Source organism: Falco peregrinus, chromosome 5, assembly GCF_023634155.1.
Source record: "Falco peregrinus isolate bFalPer1 chromosome 5, bFalPer1.pri, whole genome shotgun sequence".
Classification (NCBI taxonomy): domain Eukaryota; kingdom Metazoa; phylum Chordata; class Aves; order Falconiformes; family Falconidae; genus Falco; species Falco peregrinus.
In genome coordinates this window covers 21,414,039-21,438,320 of record NC_073725.1, presented here as the reverse complement: position 1 = coordinate 21,438,320, position 24,282 = coordinate 21,414,039, and the positions used below count along the sequence as shown (strand labels likewise).

At 41.4% G+C, this 24,282-nt stretch overlaps 1 protein-coding gene across 1 annotated transcript in view; it reads left to right on the top strand.

Moving 5' to 3' along the window:
• NPSR1 (neuropeptide S receptor 1) overlaps window positions 1-24,282 on the top strand; it is a 59,777-nt gene that overhangs the window by 3,568 nt on the left and 31,927 nt on the right. Inside the window, exon 2 of the mRNA XM_027793653.1 lies at window positions 9,492-9,624. Within this exon, the coding sequence (XP_027649454.1) occupies window positions 9,492-9,624 (133 nt within the window). The remainder of the gene's footprint in view (window positions 1-9,491; window positions 9,625-24,282) is intronic.

Genomic DNA, 24,282 nt, shown 5'->3' with positions numbered 1-24,282 from the left:
CTTTCATCATCCAGTACATTTTCTTAGTTTGTTTTCTGATGTGTAGAGCTGAGCCCTTACCTGTGTAGCAGGATGCAAAGGTTTTGTCATTTACACCCAAGGTTGTTTGGGAACCCCAGTGTCTCCCCTGCCAGGTGGGAATCCCAGCCACTGGTCCACATGTTGACATCCCTCTCCTGGCCCCTTGAGCTGTGATGCTGAAGTGTTAGAGCTCTCGGGAGAAACAACATGCATATCGAATCCACCACAAATGATTTTACACATGTAATCTAAGTTCCTAATTTGTTTCAGGGAGGACTGTTTGACATTCTGCCTGTGGCTGTCCTCTCCCAAACACTGAGGCATTCACTGTACCGCATGTTGTAGCCCATGTAGCTCAGATATTAAACAGGACTGTGTAGCCATGCCAGTGTAAACACAAATCTAAGAGCATGTGCTGCTTATCCATGGAGCCTAATGCTCTTTACAGAGGTCATGGGCTACCATCTCCAGCAAAGTGGTGAGGAGACAGATATGTGGAGAGGTTTGCATAGACTTGCTTTGTAGGACTATCAAGTAAAAAGGATTTGGCTCCAGGTGTCCGCAGAGCCTGTTTATGTCAGGATCTGTTGTCCCTGTCATTTAATCCAAATGCAGGAGTCTCTTTTTCTCCTGGAAAGCATTTGCCGATGCTATTGCTCATTCTGATTTTCCAGCAAACCTCACGGAGCATCCCATCATTGAATACATAATAGAAAAATAATAATTCATGCTGTCAAATTTCTGGAGTAATCTCTGCAAACATAATCATACATTTTTAGAAAAATAGGCATATCAAATCATTTATAAATAACTTTACAATCTTTTGGTTGAGGGAGAGGAGGAGAATTAAGTCTACACAAACAAGGCGTCAGGAACTCCTGAACGCGATCTCTGCAATATGCCATAATGACTGTTGCCACGCTGGGAATGTAATAGCTGTTCTCCTTGTGATACTGCTGCTGCAGTGCTGTTGGCCAGGCTGGCTTCATCTAGTAGCTGAAATGCAACACAGAAGTGATCTGGCTGTATGACAGCCCGACGGTGGGTAGCTCTGAGCCAAGTGATTTGGATGGTTTTATACTAGCAACCTTCATACTTTGACTCCATGGTCCACACAGCCACAGGGTTTGCATCTGTCTGCCTCTCCTAAATAAATATTCCTAGAAAGTACTAATCTCTCCAGTTTTTTAGGATGTTTTCATTGAACAGATTAGGCATACTTAATAATTTTATCCCTTTTTGTGATTAAGAACAGCATTTCACAGTTTTAAATAGAGCTATTAACATCATACAATTATGGAGATGCCATAACCTAATGTCATCTCTTCATGTTGAAAATGTTCTAGGAAAAAATAAATAGGTACACCATGAAAAATGTATCTTTCCCGATGACACTAAAATCAGGGATATCTGTTTGTCTAATTCTGTGGAAGTTTCCTAGGGTGCAGTGGGCAAAAAACATACTGCAATAACTGAACAGTACTGTCCTCATTAATTATTCATCTTGTGCCAAACACAGGAGCGTGGTAAATGTGAACTATCTGCTAGTGAAATTGAATTGTTACCATTTATTATTAAATGCAAATATTCCCCTCTATACCAGTCACACCTATGGAGGATTTTAGGGCAGGATGAGGGGTGGTTTGTTTGTCTGTTATTTGAGCTTGGAAAGATCACAGTAGTTCACATGCATTAAATGTTGTGCGCTGAAAGGACCCTGACTCATCTGTGATGGTGAAGTTAGAGCTAAGAAATACATTTTTAAAAAACTGGGGATTCACAAAGAAGATAGATACAGTTTTGCTAGATTTCAAAAAGTAACCTTAATAACACAATTACTCCTTTCCGTGAGGAAGTGTCCTGATTTAGTGAGTAGGCTTTCTCAGCTTGTCTGTTTCCCTAAGTCTAAAGAGGAGAGAATATTATATCTTTTTTCCTCTATATAACACATTAGCTACACAGACTATGAATGCAATACCATATAGACACAAGTTCATGTAAAACTGCTTCTCAGGTTCAGCAGAACAGAAAGCATCAGCTTGGGTCCCTTCCAGCTGTGCCCTTCTTCCAACCACAAGGACCCGTGGGGAAGCAACGGTTGCCAGCATCTCTGACATGTTGCGAAGGCTTCATGTGGCAATGCATCCCAGGATCTCCAGAATGACCTGGAGCCTTGTGCTGGGCGGATAACACACACAGCCTGTGAGAAAGCATCACAGTAAGGCAGCTGCTGTGCTGGAGGCATGAAAACTCTCAGGCATGACCGGTGCCATTGAAAGAAGAAAGCAGCAGTCCCAGAGGCAAACCTGGGACTGAACCAGTATTTATGTAGTTTGAATCAGGCTCCTTCCCAGACCACGCTAATTAAAAAAGCAGAAATCAACTCCTAGAGGTCTTGTTGCCTGCCCAAGTGTGTTCCTGTTAAATTCAATCCTAGTGGAAGCACTTTCAAAGACAAAACATAAAACATAGCTTTGAACTTTCTCTTTTCTCAGTCTTTCTTATATTCACATGAGTTTTCCCAGAGCTTTTTAGTGTCAATCAAATTGCTTTCCCAAAATTTTCAGGAGCAACTTGTGTGGATGCTGTATAGAAATATCTTTACAGTTTTGCCTTGCTAGATGGAGAACATTCTTTCAAAACGCACTTGTATTACAGGGATGGCCAGCACAATTGTTGCTCCTTGTGACAGCTAGGGAGTAAGATTTCATTGATCTTCCTAGATGTTAGTGTGTTTCTTGCTTACTGAGACCAGGGCTACCAGCAAATGAATCAAGGGTGATCCAGCCATTTTTGCAGCTTTTCTTGAGCACTAGGAGCTGACTTGAATTCATCATCTGAACTTTCACATGCAGGTGACTAACATTTACTGTATGAAGCTTACTTCTAGCCTAAGTATCCCATCCACTGTCCCTCTTTTTGTAAGATATTTGGTGCCTCTTTATTCCCTTTTGACAGTCAGAACTGCTAACGTATGTGTAATGCACCTACAGCTTATCTTCAAGCAGATTTCTGTTAGGTGTGGTCGTGGGTTTGTTTCCCAACAACCCAACTTGTGTTGAAAGTTTCAATACAAGAAGAAATATGGTTGTTTCCAGTTTTCACTTTAACCAAGTTTGTTCTTTTTTATGTATTAAAGAACCTTTATTGTGTAGCTGATAAAAGTAACAATAGTCATGATCCCTTCAATGGCATCACACTTTACTTCTCATGGTTTAAGCTAGTCACACCCTGGCAGGAATTCTTCATCTTAGGCCTCCATGCTTATAAGCATAAGACAAATGCCATTTTACACTTTTAAAGTCCTTTTTCCTAAGACTAATATGTTTATGTCGTTTCCATGCCAGTAGCCTTTACACCCATACTCTTTACTTGCAGAGTGAACTTTAATTTACATAAGATTCCCACAAAGATGAGTTGTTCACGTTTTTATGATACAATAAATAATATACAGCTTGTGCAAGGCACTCATCTGATTACATCTGTAAAAGCACCTTTTAGGTCTTACGCATACTTGTGTGTGCATAATAATTCAGATAGGGAAGGACTTCTGGAGGTCACCTGTACCACCCACTCGAAAGCAAATTCAAACTATGCCAGATTGCTCAGGGCAGCGTCCACTCAAGTTTTGAGCTTTCTCAAGGGATGGAGATCCCGCAGCCTCTCAGGCTCCCATCCCAGTGTTTGACCACCCTCAGGATAAACACCTTTCTTAATGCCTAATCCAAATGTCCCCTGTTACAACTCTTACTTGTGGCCTCCAGACCTTTCAATGTGCACATCCAAGAAGAACCTGGCTCACTCTTCTCTGCACCCTCCTGTTAGATAACTGTAGGCACCAGTTAGACCCCACAAGTCTCCTCTAGGGTTTCTGCTGTGGAGGAGTCTCGCAGTATGAGACAGAGGGGGGGTTATTTATTTTTGAGGTTTTAATTTATTTTAAAAAAAATTATGAATTATGTCAGAGGTTGTGCCAGTACTTTTAAGAGTCCTTAATTAAATTGTGCCAATGACTGTCTTTGATTTCTTCTAGTGTTGCAGTCCAAAGTGCAATTTGCCATAGAAGTAAACAAACTATAAATCCCTGACTGAAATCAGTCAAGCTGCATGGCACCTGGCTGCCTCAGGAAAGCTAAGCTTCCTGATTTTGTTGTTGGGGTATTTTTTGGGTGGGGGCGGGGTGGTATTTTTTCTTTTGTTCCAGTCTAAATGTGGGCTGTTAAAATAGCAAATCTGTCCTGAACATTTTCAGTAGTGAAAGTTCAAGACTCCAGATCTTCCACAACAAGGTAAAAAAAATGTAAATCTAAGGCCCTCCATTTTCTTGCATGGCTTGCAATTAAAGTGATTACTTCAGAGGATAAGAAAATATTTTTCTTTTTTTTCCCCTCCCTTAGGAAAGTGCAATGCAATCTGCTAGTGGTGAATCTGACCATGAGCATGACAGTTCCCCAATTTAGCAAGGAGATTTATGTGTTCTTCTTATGTGTTAAGAACATCCTTACAGAATTGTTTGGCTTGCTCTATGATTACATCTCTCTTATGATCTCAATTGCTGCAGTAGGCTATGCTAGAAACATAATTTTTAAAATATACAAAAGGCAAGCAGGAAGAACATTTGCATATTTCCAGAATTTAATCAACCAGCAAGAGGAAGTTGTTCAGAGACTTAAGCAGCTCCTGACCTGTGATATGAGGGATCAGTGCCCCTTCTTCACCCAGGTGACCAAAGATGTGGAGCAGGAAGGCACCAGGTCAGTAAGGACACGAATTCTCTATAGGCCTCCCCTCCTCACATTAAGAGGCCAAGAGACACATCAGGAACAGAGTACCTCTCCCTCTCTTTTGCTGTTTATTTGCTCATTACTTACCTGGCGACCTATTTTTTCCCAGCTGTTTCCCCACCAGCCTCAGCAGCTAGAACAAAAGTTCTTGTAGAAGTACAAACATGCTTTTTCCATTGATGCTGAACCTCTCCTGAGGTCTTGATAAAAGCTGCTCACAAGGATGATCTTTGTCTGTCTTGATAGACTTACCACAGCCTATGGATTCAGAAATTTTGTCAGAGAAACAAAATAAACCTCTTCTACAAGCAGAAGAAAATGCACACAGTCTTCAGACAGGTTTTCTGGCTTAAATTTCACCCATGAAGAGGCTTGCTTCATTGACTAAAGCTGGTTTTAATGTTTAAGAAAATTAACAAAACATGAATATGCGCCTCAGATGTCAAGCACTTCCATGCTCCAAACCCAGCAGTCTTGTGGAATAGTAGTGCATCCAATGGTTATAGTCAAACCAATGAAATCCTCTTGACTTTGTTTTGGTTTATGACCTTAATTAATTTGCCAGCATCTTTAGTTTTTCTAGTCTAGAAAAGCTGGTATATGACACTAGTCTCCCTCGCAGCATTCTCATGCAATGCAGTTAGCAATGCCCATTGCAAAAGCAGCCCTTGCCAAAAGCTCCTACACAGGTGTTTAGGAGATGTTCTTATCTGTCTTTTTATCCAAAATACCTCTGATGTCTGTGCAACATGTTATTAAACAATGTTTTTTTCTAAATCACCTTGCTGAGGATTGTTAGAAAAAGGATTTTTGCTTGATGAACAAACAAGGCATGAACCTCTATGTCTAAACCTCTATGTCTAAACAACCTTAAGGTGATGAATAAAACAAAATTATAGAAAATGCAGCTGGAGTGAAGTTCAGGGATCAATCAGTTACGTCTCTAATCTAAAAACTATTTTTAAGACCTTCACAGATGGAGGTTTCACTGACTCAATCAATCTATCTATATATATGGTGTATTTTTAAGTCAAGTTTTTAAAGCGATCAGCCTGAATTCTGTAGTTTTCATTCACTGATTTTCAGCCAGTCTCCAGGGGATCTGAAGAAGAGACTATACCTTTACTTTTTTACATCAGCCTTTTTGTGACTTCAAGGCTATGTTCATATTTTCCTGCAGTTTGCTTTTTACTAGATTAAGCAACTTAATTCATGAAGTCTTATTGCCTGGCTATATCTTCTAGACTGCTATCAACTCATTGCTTTGTGCCTCATGAGGCATGGCACCCAGGAGTGGGTACGGTACAGCTGCTGGGTGCAGTGGAAGGATTAGAGCAGAGGCACACGAGACTAGTGTTAATCCCGTGACGGTGGTTATCGCTCTTGTGATAGGGTGATGTTATTAAATCCCGTTCCACTTGTGGGGCACTTTCTGTGCTGTATGTGGGGGGGCATGTTTTGAAGGCTTGCCCAACCTGATGTCATTATGCCCACTACACTGTGAAGTGCTGCACTTCTGCTTTGTTGGACAGCATCTTGGGGTTTTTTTCCAATGCCTGTTTCTGATTCATCAAGATAATTTTGAATTCTAAACCTAGCAACTATGAAGGCCTTTATCACGGTAGGCATCCCATTAATAACCACAGAAGTTTTCATTCTGCAAGCTAACAGACTGAGAGAGGCTGCAGTGATTTAAGTTCTCTATTATTATAGCTCCTTAATCCCCAAGAATAAGATACTTTTCTCTTCTCTCTCTCTGAATGGCAGCTACCACAAATAGATTAATAGAAACTTTAGCTTTATTCCTTTGTCTATGGCCTTTCAAACTCACCTCTCCTATATTCAGCTTTTGCACCTTTTAGGTTACCTTTTTAGCTGGTTTAATTATATATTTCCATAGAGGCTGAGCCTAAAATTGCTTAACTGTTAAGCACCACTTTTTAACTTGGCAGGAGGGGATTTAAACTGACTGTATGTGCTGCACCCCTATGGTGGGGAAACACCCCTCTAACAGTCTCTGTGGCTCCATAGCTACTTTTCTGCAGGAATTGTAAGAAGGTTTGCATGTCACATCCTTTTTCTGTTCATACCCATATCGGTACAATATAGGAATACAGAATTTCTTTCAAGAAAATGCTCTCCTGATTTTGTACCAGAGAAAATGGGAACAAATCTTGCCCCTCAGCTTTCTTCACATGTGAAAGATCCTTTCTGAAATGGAAGACAAATCAAACCCTGTGGAGAACCCACTGATTTCAAGGACAAAAGTGATATGAAATCTTACCTTTTTTAATTTTAATTACCTTCCAAAAGGTCACTTCCTTCCAATTCCTGTTCAAAGCAAAGCATCCCCATAAAAATAGTTCCACTATGTCTCTGCCACACATTTTGAAGGGAATTTGTTTCCAAGAAATTCAAGAGATTTGCAAACACTCAGAAAAGGTGGAGGTTGTTTTGTCTAAAAGCTAAGCATCCAGCCCACACAAGTTGTCTCATCTAGGTCACTATAATCAGTGGATACAGGCCATCCTGAAGTAGGTGAGATGAATGGTGACTCATCTCTGAGACACTGCTATTATCTGGACTGCACTATGACAATTTAGAGTACTTGTCTCTCTTCAGAGCTTTAAAGTTAGGTGAGATGACCCAGATCATACATGATGCTGGCAAAAGTGGTCATGCTGGGAAAAGTGAAACCATCTAAACACAGCCGTCATTGTATGCTTAAGCTGAGCTCTGGGTTCAGGCAGAGAGCGCAGCCTCAGGTGGCTCATACACGGGGTTTTGCCTTGCCTGCGTGCCCGCATAGCCCACAGGGTAGCGTGGCTACCTACCTGGAGCAAAGCTGAGGCTGGTTCCCACAAGTGTCAGTAGAGGAGGGACCATGCTTGCTGGCCATGAGGGGGCTAAGAGCTGAGGAGGCACTAAAGCTTGTGGCAGAGCGAGAAGCTCCTTGCCACTGCTCCTTTCCCACCATTTCACCTTCCCTTCCCACGCTCACAGCTGAGCCGTTTTCTCTTTGCAGGCAGCAGGAGCCCTCTTTTCTGCTCATCCATGACAAAGCCATGGGTTAGCAGCTGCCAAATGCTTTTAAGACATGCCCTCCTCTCCTTCTGCTCCGTCATCAGCCCCGTCAGGCAGGTGCGGGTCTCACTGGCAGCCCCCTTCCCCCTGCTTGCTCAGGGCAGTGCCTTTGGGGTCACTTCTGCTGGGATCCCTCTTCAGCTGCAGCCCTTACCCATCTCCCACATTATGGGGTTCGTGCCAGGAACTGGAAGATCCCAAATGACTGCACTGACATAACCCGAAACCCATCCCAGTTGCTAGGATGTGAATCCAGGAGACCAGTGCATCTGGAGCATTGGAAAGCCACAAGAAGGCAGAGCAGGGTCTGAAGGGGATGCTGTATTTCAGTCATACAGACCGTCTCCTCCTGAAACATCAAAGGCAGGGACCTGCTTGGGAGCAGCAGGCTCTGGGAGAGGGGTCCCTTCTGGAAACTGGGTTTACCTTCCTATTTACCAGTTCTGCTGAGCCATTACGTGTATTTTTTTCTCTCTTTGAATACGATAATAATGTGTATATTATTGCAGCTGGATACCTTAGGATTTTTTTTCTCCTGAGCATCCCTGCTCTATGCCCTTCAAACTGTTACTGCAAAAAGTCCCCTCTTCTACTTGGCTTTGCAGAAGAGCGGCAGGACCACCTTCCCCCATGCCACCGCAAACAGCTTTACACAGGACAGGTTTTTACAAGTGAGAATTTTGCAGAAATGCAGAATAGTTTCTCCAAGCTGACCCTACGCTCACCAGTCTCGGTGCTTCTCGGGCTCAGAGCTGGCTGGCTGCTCTGGAGAAAACACAAACCACAGTCTCACATGGTGAGGGGAAACCTACAGAGTGGCTGCTGCAAAGTGGCCGTCCTGCACCTAGAGGACCAGGCGGGGTTTGGTAGGCCAAAGGGAGGGAGAAGGTGGGGCGTGCTCTCGCCGAAACAAGCGAACGGGGATATGTGCATCCTTGTTCTTGCAGCCAGAGGATCCTGGTACTTTGAGAACGTGAGTAGCTTTTTTCTTTGCTTGCTTTTCTTTGTACACACCACCACTAGGGGACGTTTTGTCATCACGTATCGCTCGCTACACAATTTTACTTTTCCTTACAGTGGGCTCATGCTTTCTTTGCAACCTTGGTGCGCATCTAGATCATGGAGCAGATGTCTGCATTTTGTAGGGTTTGTGGATGACCCAGACTGGCTACAGCTGGGAAGAAGGGAAGTATTTATTTCCCCCATTTCTTCAAAGGAGACCATCTATCAATATTCCTTATGAAGTAAGGCAGCTGGTTATTTCACAGCTTGCTGGAGCAACGCGGGAAAACTGAGGGCTGCCTCTCATTTTAGTGTTAAGTGCCAAACACAGACGCTGCTAGAGGTTTTGTGAAGATAGAAGTAATACACAGCCACTGCAAATCAAACTGGAATGAACATCAACAGCAGTGATGCATGTTAAGTATTTTCTGAAAGAGCAAGAATACCTTCTAGACTAAATGATTGAAATCAATTGGCAAAACTCACATTTCACTCCTTTTTTCCATTCTCATCTCATTTGTCCTAGGATAACTGACTGGCTTAACCCAAGTCACTACCCACCCACATACTGATACACTTTTTTTCTTTTCTCCAATGCAGACAGAGCAGCTGGTGACTCTTTGGATTCTCTTTATTGTCACAATTGCTGGAAACACCATTGTGCTCTTCTCTACCTGGAGGAGGAAGCGGAAATCCCGAATGACCTTCTTCGTTACACAGTTGGCAATCACAGGTAGCGTACGGGAGGGGAAAGGGCATCTGAACTGCACAGGAACCACTATTAAAATGGCAAATCAGCAAATGCAAGTTTTGTGGTGGAGAATTCAATTGACACCTAATGTCCAGCCGCAGCTTGCCATAAGGCAGATGGATGACTGCTTATCTTAGGGCTCAGTCTACCTCTGATGTTGTAGATTGCTAGATGTAGTTGCTAGATGTAGTAGTTAGTGTCTGTGTCAGATGCAGCAGCTGCAACTCATTGAATTCACCGGATCTTATCTTCCGGTCTGAATTTGCATCCACATTTCCTAGAAGTTATGTACCCAGCTGTTGTCACAGAACTCTTTAAATTACATGAGTTTAAGATGAATCTCTTGTGTTTTTCTGCTAAAACTCTTTCTGAAGTACTTTGTAATGGTATTGCTCCATCAATTATGCTCTTGCATTGAACAGTGAAAATAACCTTGTGTTGTCTGGTTTAACCAAGTAAGAGAAATATAAAAATGTGGGAGGAATGCATTTAGCTAATTTTTTTTAATGGAAAAAAGGAAGCTGATCCAAGAACTTTGTAGTTTTTAAACAAAATGGAAAATGTACAGAAACCTGGTTTGTAAAATATCAATCTCAGCAACTAGGAAACAAAAGCATAAACAGCACATTGTTTCTCTGTGGCCTTGAATGGACTAAATTTCTGGGGGGTTTATATTTCCATGGGGAATATATGTGCTGTTTCTATAACAGTGTCCTGCTATTAATCCTTGCTTACAAGGCAGCTGTGTTGTATTGCTTGTATATATAGGACATATTTGTATGCTTTCTGTTGCTTTTTTTTTTTTTTTTTGTAAGATATGTTAGGAATTTCAGTACTTTTCCACTAAAGAGCTATGTGATATTCCAGCAATATTGCATCCTCCTTTGGTGTCTGTTGTATCTTTTTTTAAACTGGAAAAGTGAAGGACTACACTCCCCAATTTTCAACATGCACACTTTGCAAGTAAGTGAATTCTGGCTCACAGTCTCAACTGTGTCTGACCCAGAGCTTGTGCCATTGAAAGAACCACTGTCAGCTGAAACAGTTAGACCAAGGTGTGCAAAGCCATGCAAAGGGACAGTCCTGTAACTATGGGTGATGTAAGGATTATTGCAAGGTAAGGAGGTGAAAGTTTGCAGTGAGTCCTTTTCTGAAGTGCTGATGGCTAGTTTTCCTATTTACCTGTGAGTCATCCATAATAAACCATTTCACTTCTTATCTTGGTCCTGACTTTCACGTCACTTCCTTCATGTGCCAGCGGTATTTTCTGTCAGGTTGTTGATGCAGCCTCACAGCACAGTCTGGAAGCATCAGTCACAGATCAAGCATTACAGTGTTCACAGGAGTTTCAATATAGCCAGTCTTTGCTCAGGGAGCTCCCAATCCCAGATGAATATACAGAAGATGATAAAAAGGTAGGCAACCACGCAGTAGTACAGGCAAAGAGCAGAAGAGGTCTTCACAACTGAAGTGCCAGATGGACACCATCCATTTTTTTACCTACCATCATCAGCAAGTAGAGTACCAAGGGCAACAATCACGAGAAGGGCTTTGGAAGAGAGAAGGATGGAAAATGACCCTGTGTGTCCCTAGTACAGAAGGCATAAGGACTGGGTTCGCTGCCAAAGCAAAGGCACAGATGGCCCATACAGCAGCATGGTGCCAGAAGAGAGGTCCTAAGAGGAAAAGCTCAACTAAACAGCAAAGGGTCTTGTCCTAGTAAGAAAACAAATGTATTTACTGCAGCAGAGAAAGAACGGCCATAATGACGTGGGTGTCCAGGTCAAAGGAATAAGAAACAGACAGAAATGTCTGGACCAGGATAGCCCAGGAGAAGGCTGGTCCACATGAGCTGTACTAGGAGGAGGCTACTTCTGTTCCTGCATTGGGTAAGGCCCCAGGTGGGAATTTTGCCATTTTGGAATCAGAGGAAGAGCTGGCTTTTTGGATTTGAGTGGAAGTGGATACAGAGTTATTCACTAGGGGTTCAAATACCATCTGCATGAAGGGAGGGTAAAGCATTGCAAGTTCAGTTTTGAGGGGGCTGGAAAATAATCAGCGGCAAAGACAACAAGGCAAATATCCCACTACACATGGGCAGCGAATAGTGCTATACAGCTGACGTTACAATATTGTCCATGTGTTCCACTTGGGGATTCTTCTGACCTCCCCTTCCCTAAAATTATCCCTGCGTTTTAAATTCAGAGCTTCAAAGTGCCTGAGTTCAACAGCCTGTTCCATTTCATATTACAGAAATTCACACAGAAAACTCGCTTGACATTCACATCTGCAATGTTAAAAGAAGTAACACCAGCTTGAACAGCGAGGCTCCTTTCAAGCAATGTTGACTTCTTTTTTGTGATGCAGGAGTCAGAACTCTAATTTATCTTCCCGCACCAAGAGTTTCTGTCAGTATTTTGGCACAAAAAAATGACTTAATTCCTGAAATGGAGCCATTTCACTTTCTTATCTTCAGAAATATTAATAAGAACAAAGCAAGCTGGCAACAGTCATCATCCTTTCACAACAAGTTATGAGGTAGACGGAGAACATTATGAAAACACTGGCTTGTCACATTGCTTTGACATGCCAGGCATATTTAAATCCTACCAACTAAAGCCTAATCTCCTGGCAAACAGTTTCTGCTTAGTCAATATTACTACTTCCATCTATTTTGAGATTCTTGAAATATTTATTATTTCTGCCCCAGTAGCAGGGAGAAGAATAATGGATATAGCTTTATCAATGCAGGCATTTCAAAGCCATTTAAAAACTTTTTGTCTATTGATCTGTGGCTGAATAGTTGAGTAGTGTCCTCAATTCTCACATCTTCCCAGTAATGTAGCACCAAAACGAAATTAAAATATAGCCTTCGTGTTAGAATAAACAAGGTATTCAAAGCAAATTGTGCATAATACATGAATAGGAAATGAGCACTGTTGTTCTCCTTGACTGGTTGCCAAGCCAGATGCAGAAGAGAAGTAACTAACTGATTGAGGCTTCTTTCAGCACCGCCAGAATTCAGTGTTTCATCCCACTCGGCAAATTCAGAGATAAGACTCATGCTGATCCCTTACTACACCATAATTCAATGTGGTGCTCAAGGCTGCAGGGATCCGTAGGAATGCGAGCAATCCCTTCAACTTCAGTGTCCTTAAAGATATTGCTGAAGCTGCGATTCAGAATATTTTGTGTTAAATATATGTCTATACAATGCCTGTGTCAGTACCACGTTTAAGTCTGTGCTTAACTCCCAGCTCATGCATAAATCTCTTTGAAATTATCTGGGAATTAAGCACTAGGAAATCTGCTAAGAGTTAACAGCTGAGTTGAACAATAGTATTAATCACTGAGCATCAGCTAATTTAACAAGGAGGAATAGTGCCGTATTTGCTTTGTGTTCAGTTTGCTTTCGGCCATATTCCTTTTTCAGAAAAATGTTTTTCTTAGAACCAAGCTCATCTGTAAAGACTGAAACTAAAGCTAGGTTTCCTACAGATTTCTATCTCCAAGGCAATTTATTTTCTCAGAAAGTGTAAGCTCTGAAGATTACCCTGTGAGGAGGGTATTTCTAAACACTTTCTCCCAAGTAGATTTCTTCTGAGTTTAGCACAAGTTACGCTTATGGCATAGCTGTCTCTCCTGGCAGGAAACCTCTCACATCACCCCTTACCTGGTGCCATTTCACATAACTTCAGAGTCTTTGGGTCTTTAAGATATTTGCCTCTGACTAAATTCACCGGGCGGTTCAAGATCAAAGAGTGAGGTCTGACAGATGGATGTGTCCACAGGCATTGTATCGTGCTGGAAATTTTCCAGTGAAATATGGTTGTTTTCACAAAAGATGGTTTGTCGACACATTTATATCCATTGAGATCACCAAGCTCTACCAAATGAAGGCCTTCTTAATTCTGCTATCAAAATGTAAAAGCAGCAGATATGAGCATGTATAAAACACAATTATTTGAGTAGCATTGGACAATGAATGTCATTTATTGGCAAACAGTCCATTCAATAAAAAAGGTTGTTATTTGATCAATTCTAAAATCAATCAAGCAAATACATTAAAAAACTCAGCTGAAAAGTATTTTGCTTCTCATCATTCCTCATCCAGCTTTAACTACTACTCACAGAGGAACGTATTTAAGTTCTATTTAATGACCAAAAGTTCATAGCTTATTGAGGTTTTTTTTCCTCCAACATTAACATCTAAGAAGTTGGAGCTGGAAATGTCATGACCATTAGCCCTGTGAGTTTCTCTTTCTATTCCAACATTTAGCAGAAATCAGTGCCTTAAGAACAGTGTTAGATTTTGTCTGTGATTAAGGTGAGAAATACGTGTAGGCACTTTACCACATGCCTAGTTTTAAGCCATAGGCTGATGGATTTGGTTGGAAATACATGCTCACTTCAGTATTGCTGTGGCAGTAATGAAGAGAGAAAGTAGGAAGAGCATCAGCTAATTCTATATTAGCTTACATATAAGCAGAAAAGAAAAAGACAACCTGTAAAAATATTTAGCCATAGTCTGTATTATGATATAATACCAGATCCTAAGGCATGGCTTGAGAATGACATTAAAAAGAGAAGGAGGTATTTTTAAAACCATCTCTTTATATCATCACTGCCACCTTCTTCAGTGGCTCCCAAGCTGGACCACAGGATGACTTGGTCCTTAAGCAGCTGCACTCATTTTGTTCAGTGATTAGTAAAAAGCCAATATGCTGAAAACTTGCTACAAGAGGGTTAGGTGGAAACGGACCCTGCTGAAGCAAGGAGTGTTTCTGTGCTGCTTCTGCCCAGACAGAGCATGCTTGTGGGACTAAAACCAGCTAGGCTCAGCCACCGACTTTTGGGATGGCTAGTTTAACTAGTTTGCTAGTTAAATGCATTTAATAGGTGCATCTAGCTCTACTACTACAACAGCTAAACATGAACAAACACATGATAAGTTGTCCTTCCTTTCTTCTTCTTTATTTTTCCTCTACAACAAAACCATTAAGGCACTCACTGCTTTAATGAACTGTGCCTGTCCTTCAATATTTTTCTTCCTTGTCTATATGACTTGAAGAAATGAAGATGACTTGTTACTCCCTGATCTGTACAAAAGCTTAATATAATAACACCATTACCAAAATTATCATGTAGAACAATATTAAGAGATAATTGTCTCAGTTCCAGCTTTTAATCTGGAAAATGGTACTTGTAATATTTCTGCACTTCAGAGAGATCACACATATGAATTCATCAGTTTTACAAGTACCTTAGACATCACAGTGATTATGAGCATTGGAAGTTAATTGCATAGAGCCAATTAGCAGCTAACTCAGCAAGTCAGCTTAATGGAGGTGGACTGTTGGCAGCCAAAGAGCCCATAGAGTTCCCAGTTATACTGGAAAACTTACACCTTGCCAGCAGGGTCTTGGCGGGAACCTGCCATCTGATTTACATGATTGCCCACTCAAGACACAGATACCTAATGCAGAATGCTGAAAGGAAACAGTTTCTTTCAACAATTCCCAGAAATCCGTGGCTTTCTCCCGTCTGCACCTCTATTTTCTGCTACTTTGGGCGGAAAAAATGAAGGAAAGGTGAGAGGCATCAGTATCCTCACCTGCAGAAAAGAAGACTTGGAGGAAGTTACAACTGGACTGCAGAGTTCATTGATAAAATTGAGAGAAGGATATCTGCATTTCTTATGTTCATTATGTCCTAAAACCTCTTGAAAGTGTAATTAAGGTATGGCAAAGAAAGAGTCTCTGCTAATGGAACATCAACGCTACATGTTCCTGTCACTACTGCGAAGGATATGTATAAATTGGGAAGGAAGGGTGTCATTTGTTAACATTTCTCAGTCAGGGACACTGAAATTTGATGGAGTACCCAGTGGCAGCTAAATTCCCCAATTTTGGAAGCCACCGGGTTCCTAACGCCTAGCTGGAAGTCCAACAACTCTGCAAGTCACCTGAGTGTACACACAGCTTGAAAAACAGGGAAAGAGATAGATTATATCCACCTTTCCTCTGCAGGCTAAAGAAACTATTGCATTTAGTACAACTGTTCATTTTGCATCCGCAGAATAAATGAGAATCAATTTACCAAGAGCAAAAATCATCTCCAGTAGTAAACACAGCAATATTAACATTACTTATTCAGTGCATTCTATGAAACTATGTCGAGTTCTCTGCACTGGGAGTGAATAAGAAAATTCATTGCATGGCTGCGTTAGTTGCCTAGAGGAGAAGCAATCATTTTCCATCCCGATTCTGCCAAGAAGACTAATTCAGTAACTGGAGAACAACATAGGACTTACTTTAAGTTAGGTATGTATTAGTGTACCCAGAGACATAATGCAGGATAAGATAAATGTGGTCACTGCCTGCAACACCTCATGGTAGCACATGGCCAGCCGGATTTGATACCCATTGCCATTTCTGGTGATTTAATACCACCTAGGGGAAACTCAAATTCTCCTTTGAACTTCAGCTCGGATTTGAAGATGAGTCATAGTACCGTAGATCATAATAACTGGACACTGACACTATACAATTCCGGTTTGATATTATGAATCATGGTTTTCTATACTCTTAGATTTCTTATGTGAACAGCCAGGAATATTTCTGTATGTCTATATCTAATCATTCTTGTCTGCCGATGTGGTTAATCAACACAGGATTCCATCTTTCCCAAGGAAAATAGAAAATACCCAGTACATGCATCCATCTTAAAATGCATTTTCTCCAAAACCAAGCCAGAAGCAGATGGGGTAAAAAGCAGGATATCCGCAGAAGTTAGGCCAGGAAACCAAGATTGAGCATGAGCATCAACACTGAGTGACAGAAAGAAGCTTCATGCAAAGGGGGAGACATAGTCTATTCAATCAGGACCTCTGTTTCACAGTGTTTGGTCACACAGCCAAAGGGAAACAGTCATGGAAAAAAAAAAGTAGATTTCATGTCTTAGAGGTGAAATGATAAATTTACAGGTCTGACATAAAGAACTTGGCATCCTGAAAACACATAGCTCCAATCCACTCTGGTAGTGTAGGAACAGCGAAACTGGGACTAGCACACAGACATTTAGTCTAGTTACACAACTGCCTTGTGAGGTTTAATGTAAAAGAAACTGCTTTTGGTGCAAAATAAACTCCTTGAAGAGTGAAGTTATGCTCCCAAAAGACTAAGGGGTCTAAGAGAAAAAGGTGGCCTTGAAGGACTTGCAGTGATCCTGTGGTCAAAGGCAGTTGGGTTGCCTTTGCCTCCTATGTACGTGGGCAAGAGAATTGGAGTCAAGGAAACAGAAAGACAAAGAAACAGTGATGGAGCTGATCTCTATGCAATAGCCAGAGGGTTTTAGTCTAGAATATGGTACCCCAAAATGCAGGCTGGTTAGTGCCCCACCAGGGAGCTTTTGTAGAGGTGGGACACCCAAAGAGTGTAGAAATGAGCTGTAGGTTTGCTGATGACTACTACTTCTGCTTTAGTTTCCAATTCACAGTGTTTTTAACCAGCCTGGACCCAAGCTTGTATGCTCCATATTTTGCCTAATGCTCACGTATTCTTAGATACCGTCTTAAGGGCTCACTGGAAAGTCCAGGGCTGGACACAATATTCGTGTTTGCTGCAACTCTATCCATTGTCGCTCACTGCAGTAGGAAACAGTAGTACTAACACAAAAGCAAAAAACCATGAAGTGCTGTATCTATAACAGTAAAATGCAATGTTCCTCCCATTAGTGGAAGTATAAAGATAATGAGCTCTCTGAATTTGCTACTGGAAGCAAGAATGGTCGTCCACTTAAACACCCTGTAATGATTGTTATTTATATAGCCTACTTTAATCTTACAAATGCAGGAACAAGAGGCCTGTGATTCATGGTTTGTAATTAATGTAATCACAACCCACTAGGCAAACATCCTTAAACCAGCATTTTTCAGCCTGTTGTCTCTGAGCAGTGGTCTTCAGATCCCTTACAGGTAACAAAAAACATTCTGCAGCATAGCTCCAAGTATAAAGCTGAAGTCCCTGCAGGCAAGAACTGATGAAAAAAACCCTTCTTTCCTCAATGTGCAACATCTAAAACTGTACTAAATTGTTCCGAAAGGGGACAATTTGTGTGTTCATCACCCATAGGTGCTCAGAGCAGGATTTTCAAAGTGCCAAGTGATATAAACTATACCCCTTCTGCAGCTGCAAAGTAGCAGACACACTGTCCCAGCTTGCTAGTAGCTCCAGTACCAATTTCGGTGTAGGATTCATATCCTACATGATGTGGGTTTTTTCTCACATTGCACAGAGAAATCATTTTTAGCTTTTATTTGGTGGAGCCATGACATATTCTCAGTAGAGGTGTGGATTCCTGTACAAAGAATTTGAGTCTTTCCTTATATAACCTTTAGGGACTTAATAGGCTTTAGTCCACAAATCCACCTCCTTATAAAGCAAAGAAAAACCAGCTACAATACACCTATAAATATTCAATACAGTACGCAATGATTATTCCTTTACGGTGTATATGTATGTTTAAAATCACAAGCAAGCACCAGACTTCTGTCCCTAAGTCACCCTGGAGTGCCTCTGAATGCCATCCCTAAGGATTGGGCCCCTGGACACTCCTACAATAGAAATAACAATAATATTAGTGGAACATCTTGTGACAATCCTATCTCCCCAAATTCACCCCAGGTCATACATTTTTAAACTAAGATGGAATCAGTCGCTCTGTTTGCTTTTCCTGGGCAATAAGTCATTTCTGAAAGGATTAAAAAATGATGAATGGACTTTAGGTGCCCTATGCACACAAAGGCACTGTTTTCTCATTTCGAGAGGCGTACACACAGCCTAAACTCCATTCCACTTACCCACCTACAGCTTTCCACATTGGAGATCCACATCTGCCATTTCTATTGTTTTAAAAGGAGCTGTCATCATTTCAGATCTTTGCATACAAATGCTTTTCCTGATGAGACATCTGTGAAACTAAAATGAACATTTCCTTCCAGCCACTTCCTGCTAGCAGGTTCCCCCCCGCCCCCCCCCCCCCCCTTTCACCTTCAATGTAATTTCTCTACCCCTGTGCCGAGACCTGCACTGTGCAGCTAAATTACTGCGCCGTCACAGCGCCGCTGGTACCAGGGAGGCTGTGCGGAGATTATAAAGGCACGCCTGGCCAGCCACGGCACTACTGAGGGCTGTAAAACAAAAATACAATGTGATCTGGGTGCATATGCTGGAGTGACCAAGCAACATTTGAAAGAAACAGCAAAAAGAACGATGAAATCCTAATCTTAGTAACTTTTCTAGTTAGCCTAGTGAAATGTGAATTAGGCGAGCATCCTCAGACACAGAGCTAGGCGGCTGAGTACTTTGTTGACAACCTACGTTTGCAGGTCTTGGTGCCAAAGGGATTTCAACCTGTGACCTTCTTCACCTGAGGAAGTTACTGTTATGTGGGGCATTGCACCTTTTGCTTTATACAGCACCGTTATTGGCAGGGAGGTTGGAGGGAAAGCGCCCTCTTAGCTTCTTGCCATGTGTACAGAAGTAGGTCTAAAGAAAGCATACAGCTCAACATCAGTCCTGGGAAGCAGAATGGGACATAACTGTCAGAGAGATAATTGGATTAAGTTTCATGACTACATTCTTGCACACTGGTATTCATTTTAGGGATTATTCATGCCATCTATTTCAGGCGCCTCAGTGTAGGTATGTAAGATACAAAGTCACTCACCCTGTGCTCCATTTATAGCCAGTAGAGGAAAACACTCTGAGCTGCCTTTAAGTTTCACTGACTTGTACAGAAGGATTCAATTCCTAAATTTAGATCCCTAAAGTTGACTATATAAAACCCTCTGGTGTTTGTACGTCACCAAATATGTCAGGATTACTATGCAACTTTGACAACTAAGAAACTAATCTCCCACCATTTCAACCAGACCTCCGGAGGCTCTGACTCAAAACCCATCTGCAAATACAAAGTTTTGGAGGGAAGGTATTTCTCAGAACTTTTTTATTTAGTTAGTTTTAAGCACAGCAAGGCATATCAACATGTTAGCTTATGGAAAGGGCATGATTATTTCTTCTGTGCTCAGCTCTGTTTCTAAACAGCCACCTGGAATTTGCCCAAACATTTCTGGGCTTTTCCCAAAAGACAATTTATTCAAGTGCAGTCTAGAAAAAAAAGTGTAGCTTAAGTGACAAAAGTTATCCCGGACCTGTGCAGTAACACTACAGCTGCATGATTAACCTTAAAGGCAAACCTTTGCTGTGCAGGTAACTGCCATGCCCTGCTGCATTAGCAGAAAGAACAACCTGAAATTCCTGAAGGAGGCAATGTGGATATGGATGCATTTTAGCAGATTGTTCTGTTTCTGCATGCAGTGAATAGACACGCACGCAAAAAGCTTTTGTCAGTGTTAAACTGAGGTGGCTATAGCCACTCCATAGCCCAGACTTCGAAATCCAAAAGAAACTTGCACATAAGTCATGTATTTCTGTACTCCTCTTAAGTTAGGTGGGCAGTAGCAAGAAAGAGAGAAAGGTGAAAACCTGCTTAACAGGAACGGGAATAGTCAAAATAGGATGGGAATTACATCTGCACAAACCCCCAGACATTTCACTTCCAAGTCAGACTTCTTGCTACTTCTTAAGGAATAGGGATAACAACACTGAAAAAAAGCAGTTGGTTGATCACACCGATTTCTTAGACCAAGAGGTTACTGATAATGAACAGAAGTCCTTTTCATGAAGATGTTTGTACTTTCACTGTAAACTAGTGAATGGGAATGATAGATAAAATATTACCTGAACATGACAGAAGCCTGAAGACTCAAAGTGGGGAATAGAGGGGTTTCAGCACAAGGAAACTGTTTGCTTTGAAGCTGTAGGAACCTGAAGAAACATGACAAAAAGAGAAGTTTAACTATGTCCTAAGAAAAAAAATACATCAGTATTTTACGGTTGTGTGTTTGTAAATATTTTTATGAAGTCATTTATGAACTGAAGAAATAATGTTAACAATAAAAATCAGATTCCATCCACTGGATGTACCAGGACAGCTTTTTATCTACTGGGGTTTTGGTGTAACCTTACCTGTGAAGATGAGTAACACACCTCTACATTGTAAAATTATGTTCTATGGATGGATATTTTCTAGTCTTGAATGAAAGAGCTGATTTCTATCCATTTTCGTTTCCAGCTCACATAGGCAGGGAGAAAACCAGGAACTGATGTGGGAGTCGGGGAAGAGCTTTCTTAGAAATTGAATTTCCCATGCTACAGAGATAGGGATTGTATAAACACTGGTTTATATGGGATTGCTGGAGTTGCTGCTATGTTACTACTAAGTCCAGAAAAACAATTTCAGGTATATTAAATATGGTAATTTCATACTGCTCATTAGGAAATAGTCTCTCCAGTGATATCTGATAAGTTGACTGAAATGCTAGAAATGTCATTTGTTGTTCAGTCTTCTTTGTTTTAAGGAAACACAGAAAATATTTAAAAATCAAGGGGATGTTTTCTCTATTTAGTTTTTACTGAAAAACTGCAAGGCCATGGACCTTTTCTCATAGAAGTCAGTAGCAGATCCCCTCCAAAAGGGCCAAAAAGTAAAAGTGGCTTTCTCTGTCAGGCCTAGCATGGAATCAATCCAGTGTCACCACTTCTCAGGTCAGCTTTGTACATGACCCTGGAAAAGTGAGGGAGTTTCGGTGTTTTGTTCATCTCTCTGAAAGGGCAATACCATATCACCTCTTCCATCTTTCATTTACAGAATCAATTTAAATTTGTGTCCCTGGATTTCGCTGACAGAAGCACATGCAGGCACACAGCAAGCCTGACAAATTTTAAATACTGAGCTTGTTAGATGGCACGGCCCATTTGGAGTAAGCCTCACAGTACTGGCTGCCTGGGACCCATGAAAACTGTACTGCAGCACTGATCCACTCACGCAGTGCATGCATTTCCAATCCCTCATCGTCTCCCCTGATGTGTTTTTACAGTGCTGTGAATTCAAACTCCCTATGAAACATTAGATAACTTTCTTTCTGTCTAAGAGTTATTAGTGGCAAATCTCATTGCTCTAAGTCAGAAACTATCATGAAATTTTAATGCGCAAAAGACAACACAGTGATAAAACTACACACCTGAAATCCTTGCTTTGCAAAGCTATCGAATCTAATATGAATGTGGCAGCCACATCAGTTGTGCATCAACCTAGTTTCTCTGAAGGGTCCTCTTATAACATTATACTCAAAATCATACCTCTTTCAGATGTTGAAGCTTCTTAAACAAACAAATCAGTAGTGTGTCCTGTACCTTTGCAACCCAGCCGTAAGCAAAGACTGTCTCTAAGTCTCCCTGCACAGGTATGCTAGCTTGGCAAAGTAACTGAAACCCCACAAGCAGGGTGTTCATCAAGTACCTCCCAAATGCCTGGTTTGCCTTTCATGCGGTAAATAAACCAGCTGGGTTTGTTCAAAATATGGCACCTTTTTCAACCCTCACGTGCATTACTATCTCTTTTCCTGGAAAAACTTGTCCAAACAGAAGTTTTGAGTTTGAGGGCATGTAGCACCTCAATAGCGATGTGGTTGTAGAGTGGGTGAGACAGAGTTCAATGCTGACCACCTTGGTAGTTGGTGGAAATCAGCATGGAAGTGTTCCACACTGTGTCTGGGGCAGGGAAATGTGCGTGTGTGCTACCTCAAGTATGGATTTTTGAAAAGCGATGGTATTAAAACTGCATGTTGCTAGCTTAATGTAGGCACGTGTCATCTCCAAAGGCATGCAGCATGGAACAGCTAGTGTGCTTAAAATTAGACTTCAGCTCATCCCTGCTAGCCTCTTCTGGGTACAGTGGAAGCATAAACTCCATCACTGAAAATAACTTTTACATGCTCTTTCTGGGAAGAACACTCACTCTCCTATCTAGACAAAAGCGATCAAATTATCACTTATCAACATTTAGAGCTGGGAGCGGGGGATGGGGAAGGGAGCAGTGGAGAGCAGGAAAAGAAGGCAGTACAGTATACTATTATGAAAGGGAAAGTACGTTCCACTAATACACCAAAAGGGAAAAAATGAAATCATATGCCCATAGAGAAACTGTTATTTGCAATAAAGATCTTGAGGCCAACTGAAAAAATAAAGATGTTGACAATTTGATACTGACTAGACAGGTGCCTGTTGTCTGCATGAAAGTCTTAGTTATTCCAACACATTCTGCATCTTTTTTAACTGTGATTTGCAGAAATACTTCTCAGGCTACAAAACCCAGACCCTATAGGCAGTACAAAGTCAATGCTTAGTTTACAGCAGAAATAGGTAAGATTAGAACAAAGATGAAGACAATTACAGCAAACTTTACAACAAACAAAATCTACAATGAGGAAAAGAATACACTGAACCTGGGGTAGCTGCCATGGTGGGAAGAGTCCCCAGCACACTCTGAGGAGTCATATAATACTCATGCAGCTGCTAAACCCTACAGCAAGTATTTTTTCTCTCTCCTACTTGGGGAAAGCTGCAAGCCACCTGCACAGGGTCTGGTTTTGGAAGAAAGCACATCCTCAGATGAACTCCCGGTTCTCTAGGTAAAGGAGTAAACTCACAAGTCTGAACATTAAATTCATCGATGTTGCTGAGCAAGGGATTACCTTAGGAGAGAAGACGGCTGCTTAATGCATCCAGAAACTAAAGCAATATGCCACTTCCTCAGTGAACACCGAGGACATCTTTATAATAGCTCCATTATTATTTTACCAAGTGAAGCTGTCACAGCAGATGGGCACAGAAAGCTTGCTTTGCCTCTGTGGCCTTCACAGCTCTCCTGGAGCCCACATTTGTGGGACAGACTCAGCATTAGTAGGTGAGCCAGAGCACCTTTGCAGGACTGGACATCTCCAGAACCTCTGTGGTTTGGGAGGAGAACACTCACCGGTACCAATGAGATGCTTCAGCATGCTCTGAGAAGGCTCCTTGTGTAGGAGATGAGAGACAACTCCAAGAAGAATAAATGTGCCACCTGCCATTCATCAAACTGCCCAGCAAATGAGGCTCAGACACCCATCTTCTTGAACTGGGGGGAGAGTCAGAGTCACGTCAAACCAGTAACTGACAGGAGAGCACAAGGGGTCAGCTGGAAAGGCACGGCAGTAACTCCAACAGAGCACATCTCAATCTATTATAATGCATTAGAAGTATTAAAGCACTTCAGCTTGCAGAGTTTAGAAGTTATGAGCACAAAGGGCATTTGCCTTTTAATAATGTTTTTATGAGCTGCTTGAGTGGTTTGCAAGCAGTTCAATATCCATTGCTGCATACCATTACTGCTGTATTTTCTAGAAGACTGCTTGGGAAACACAAGAAAGAAAACGACTGTGATCAAAGGGAAATTACAATACACAATTGCATTTCTGTGAACACTCTACCCAACTAATACAAATAGACTGGAAAAAATTGTTTCAACAAGATCCATCAGAAAAACAAAGCAGTGCTTCCAAAACCGTGCCCCTTACAGGTAGGCTTTTAAATAACTCTGTGCTTATGTCGTTTATAATGTCAATGTAAATTTGAAAGGATTTGGAAAAGGAAATGGTTTTGAGTTCTTTTATTGGACCTCTTTGTGTGCAAATAGTGT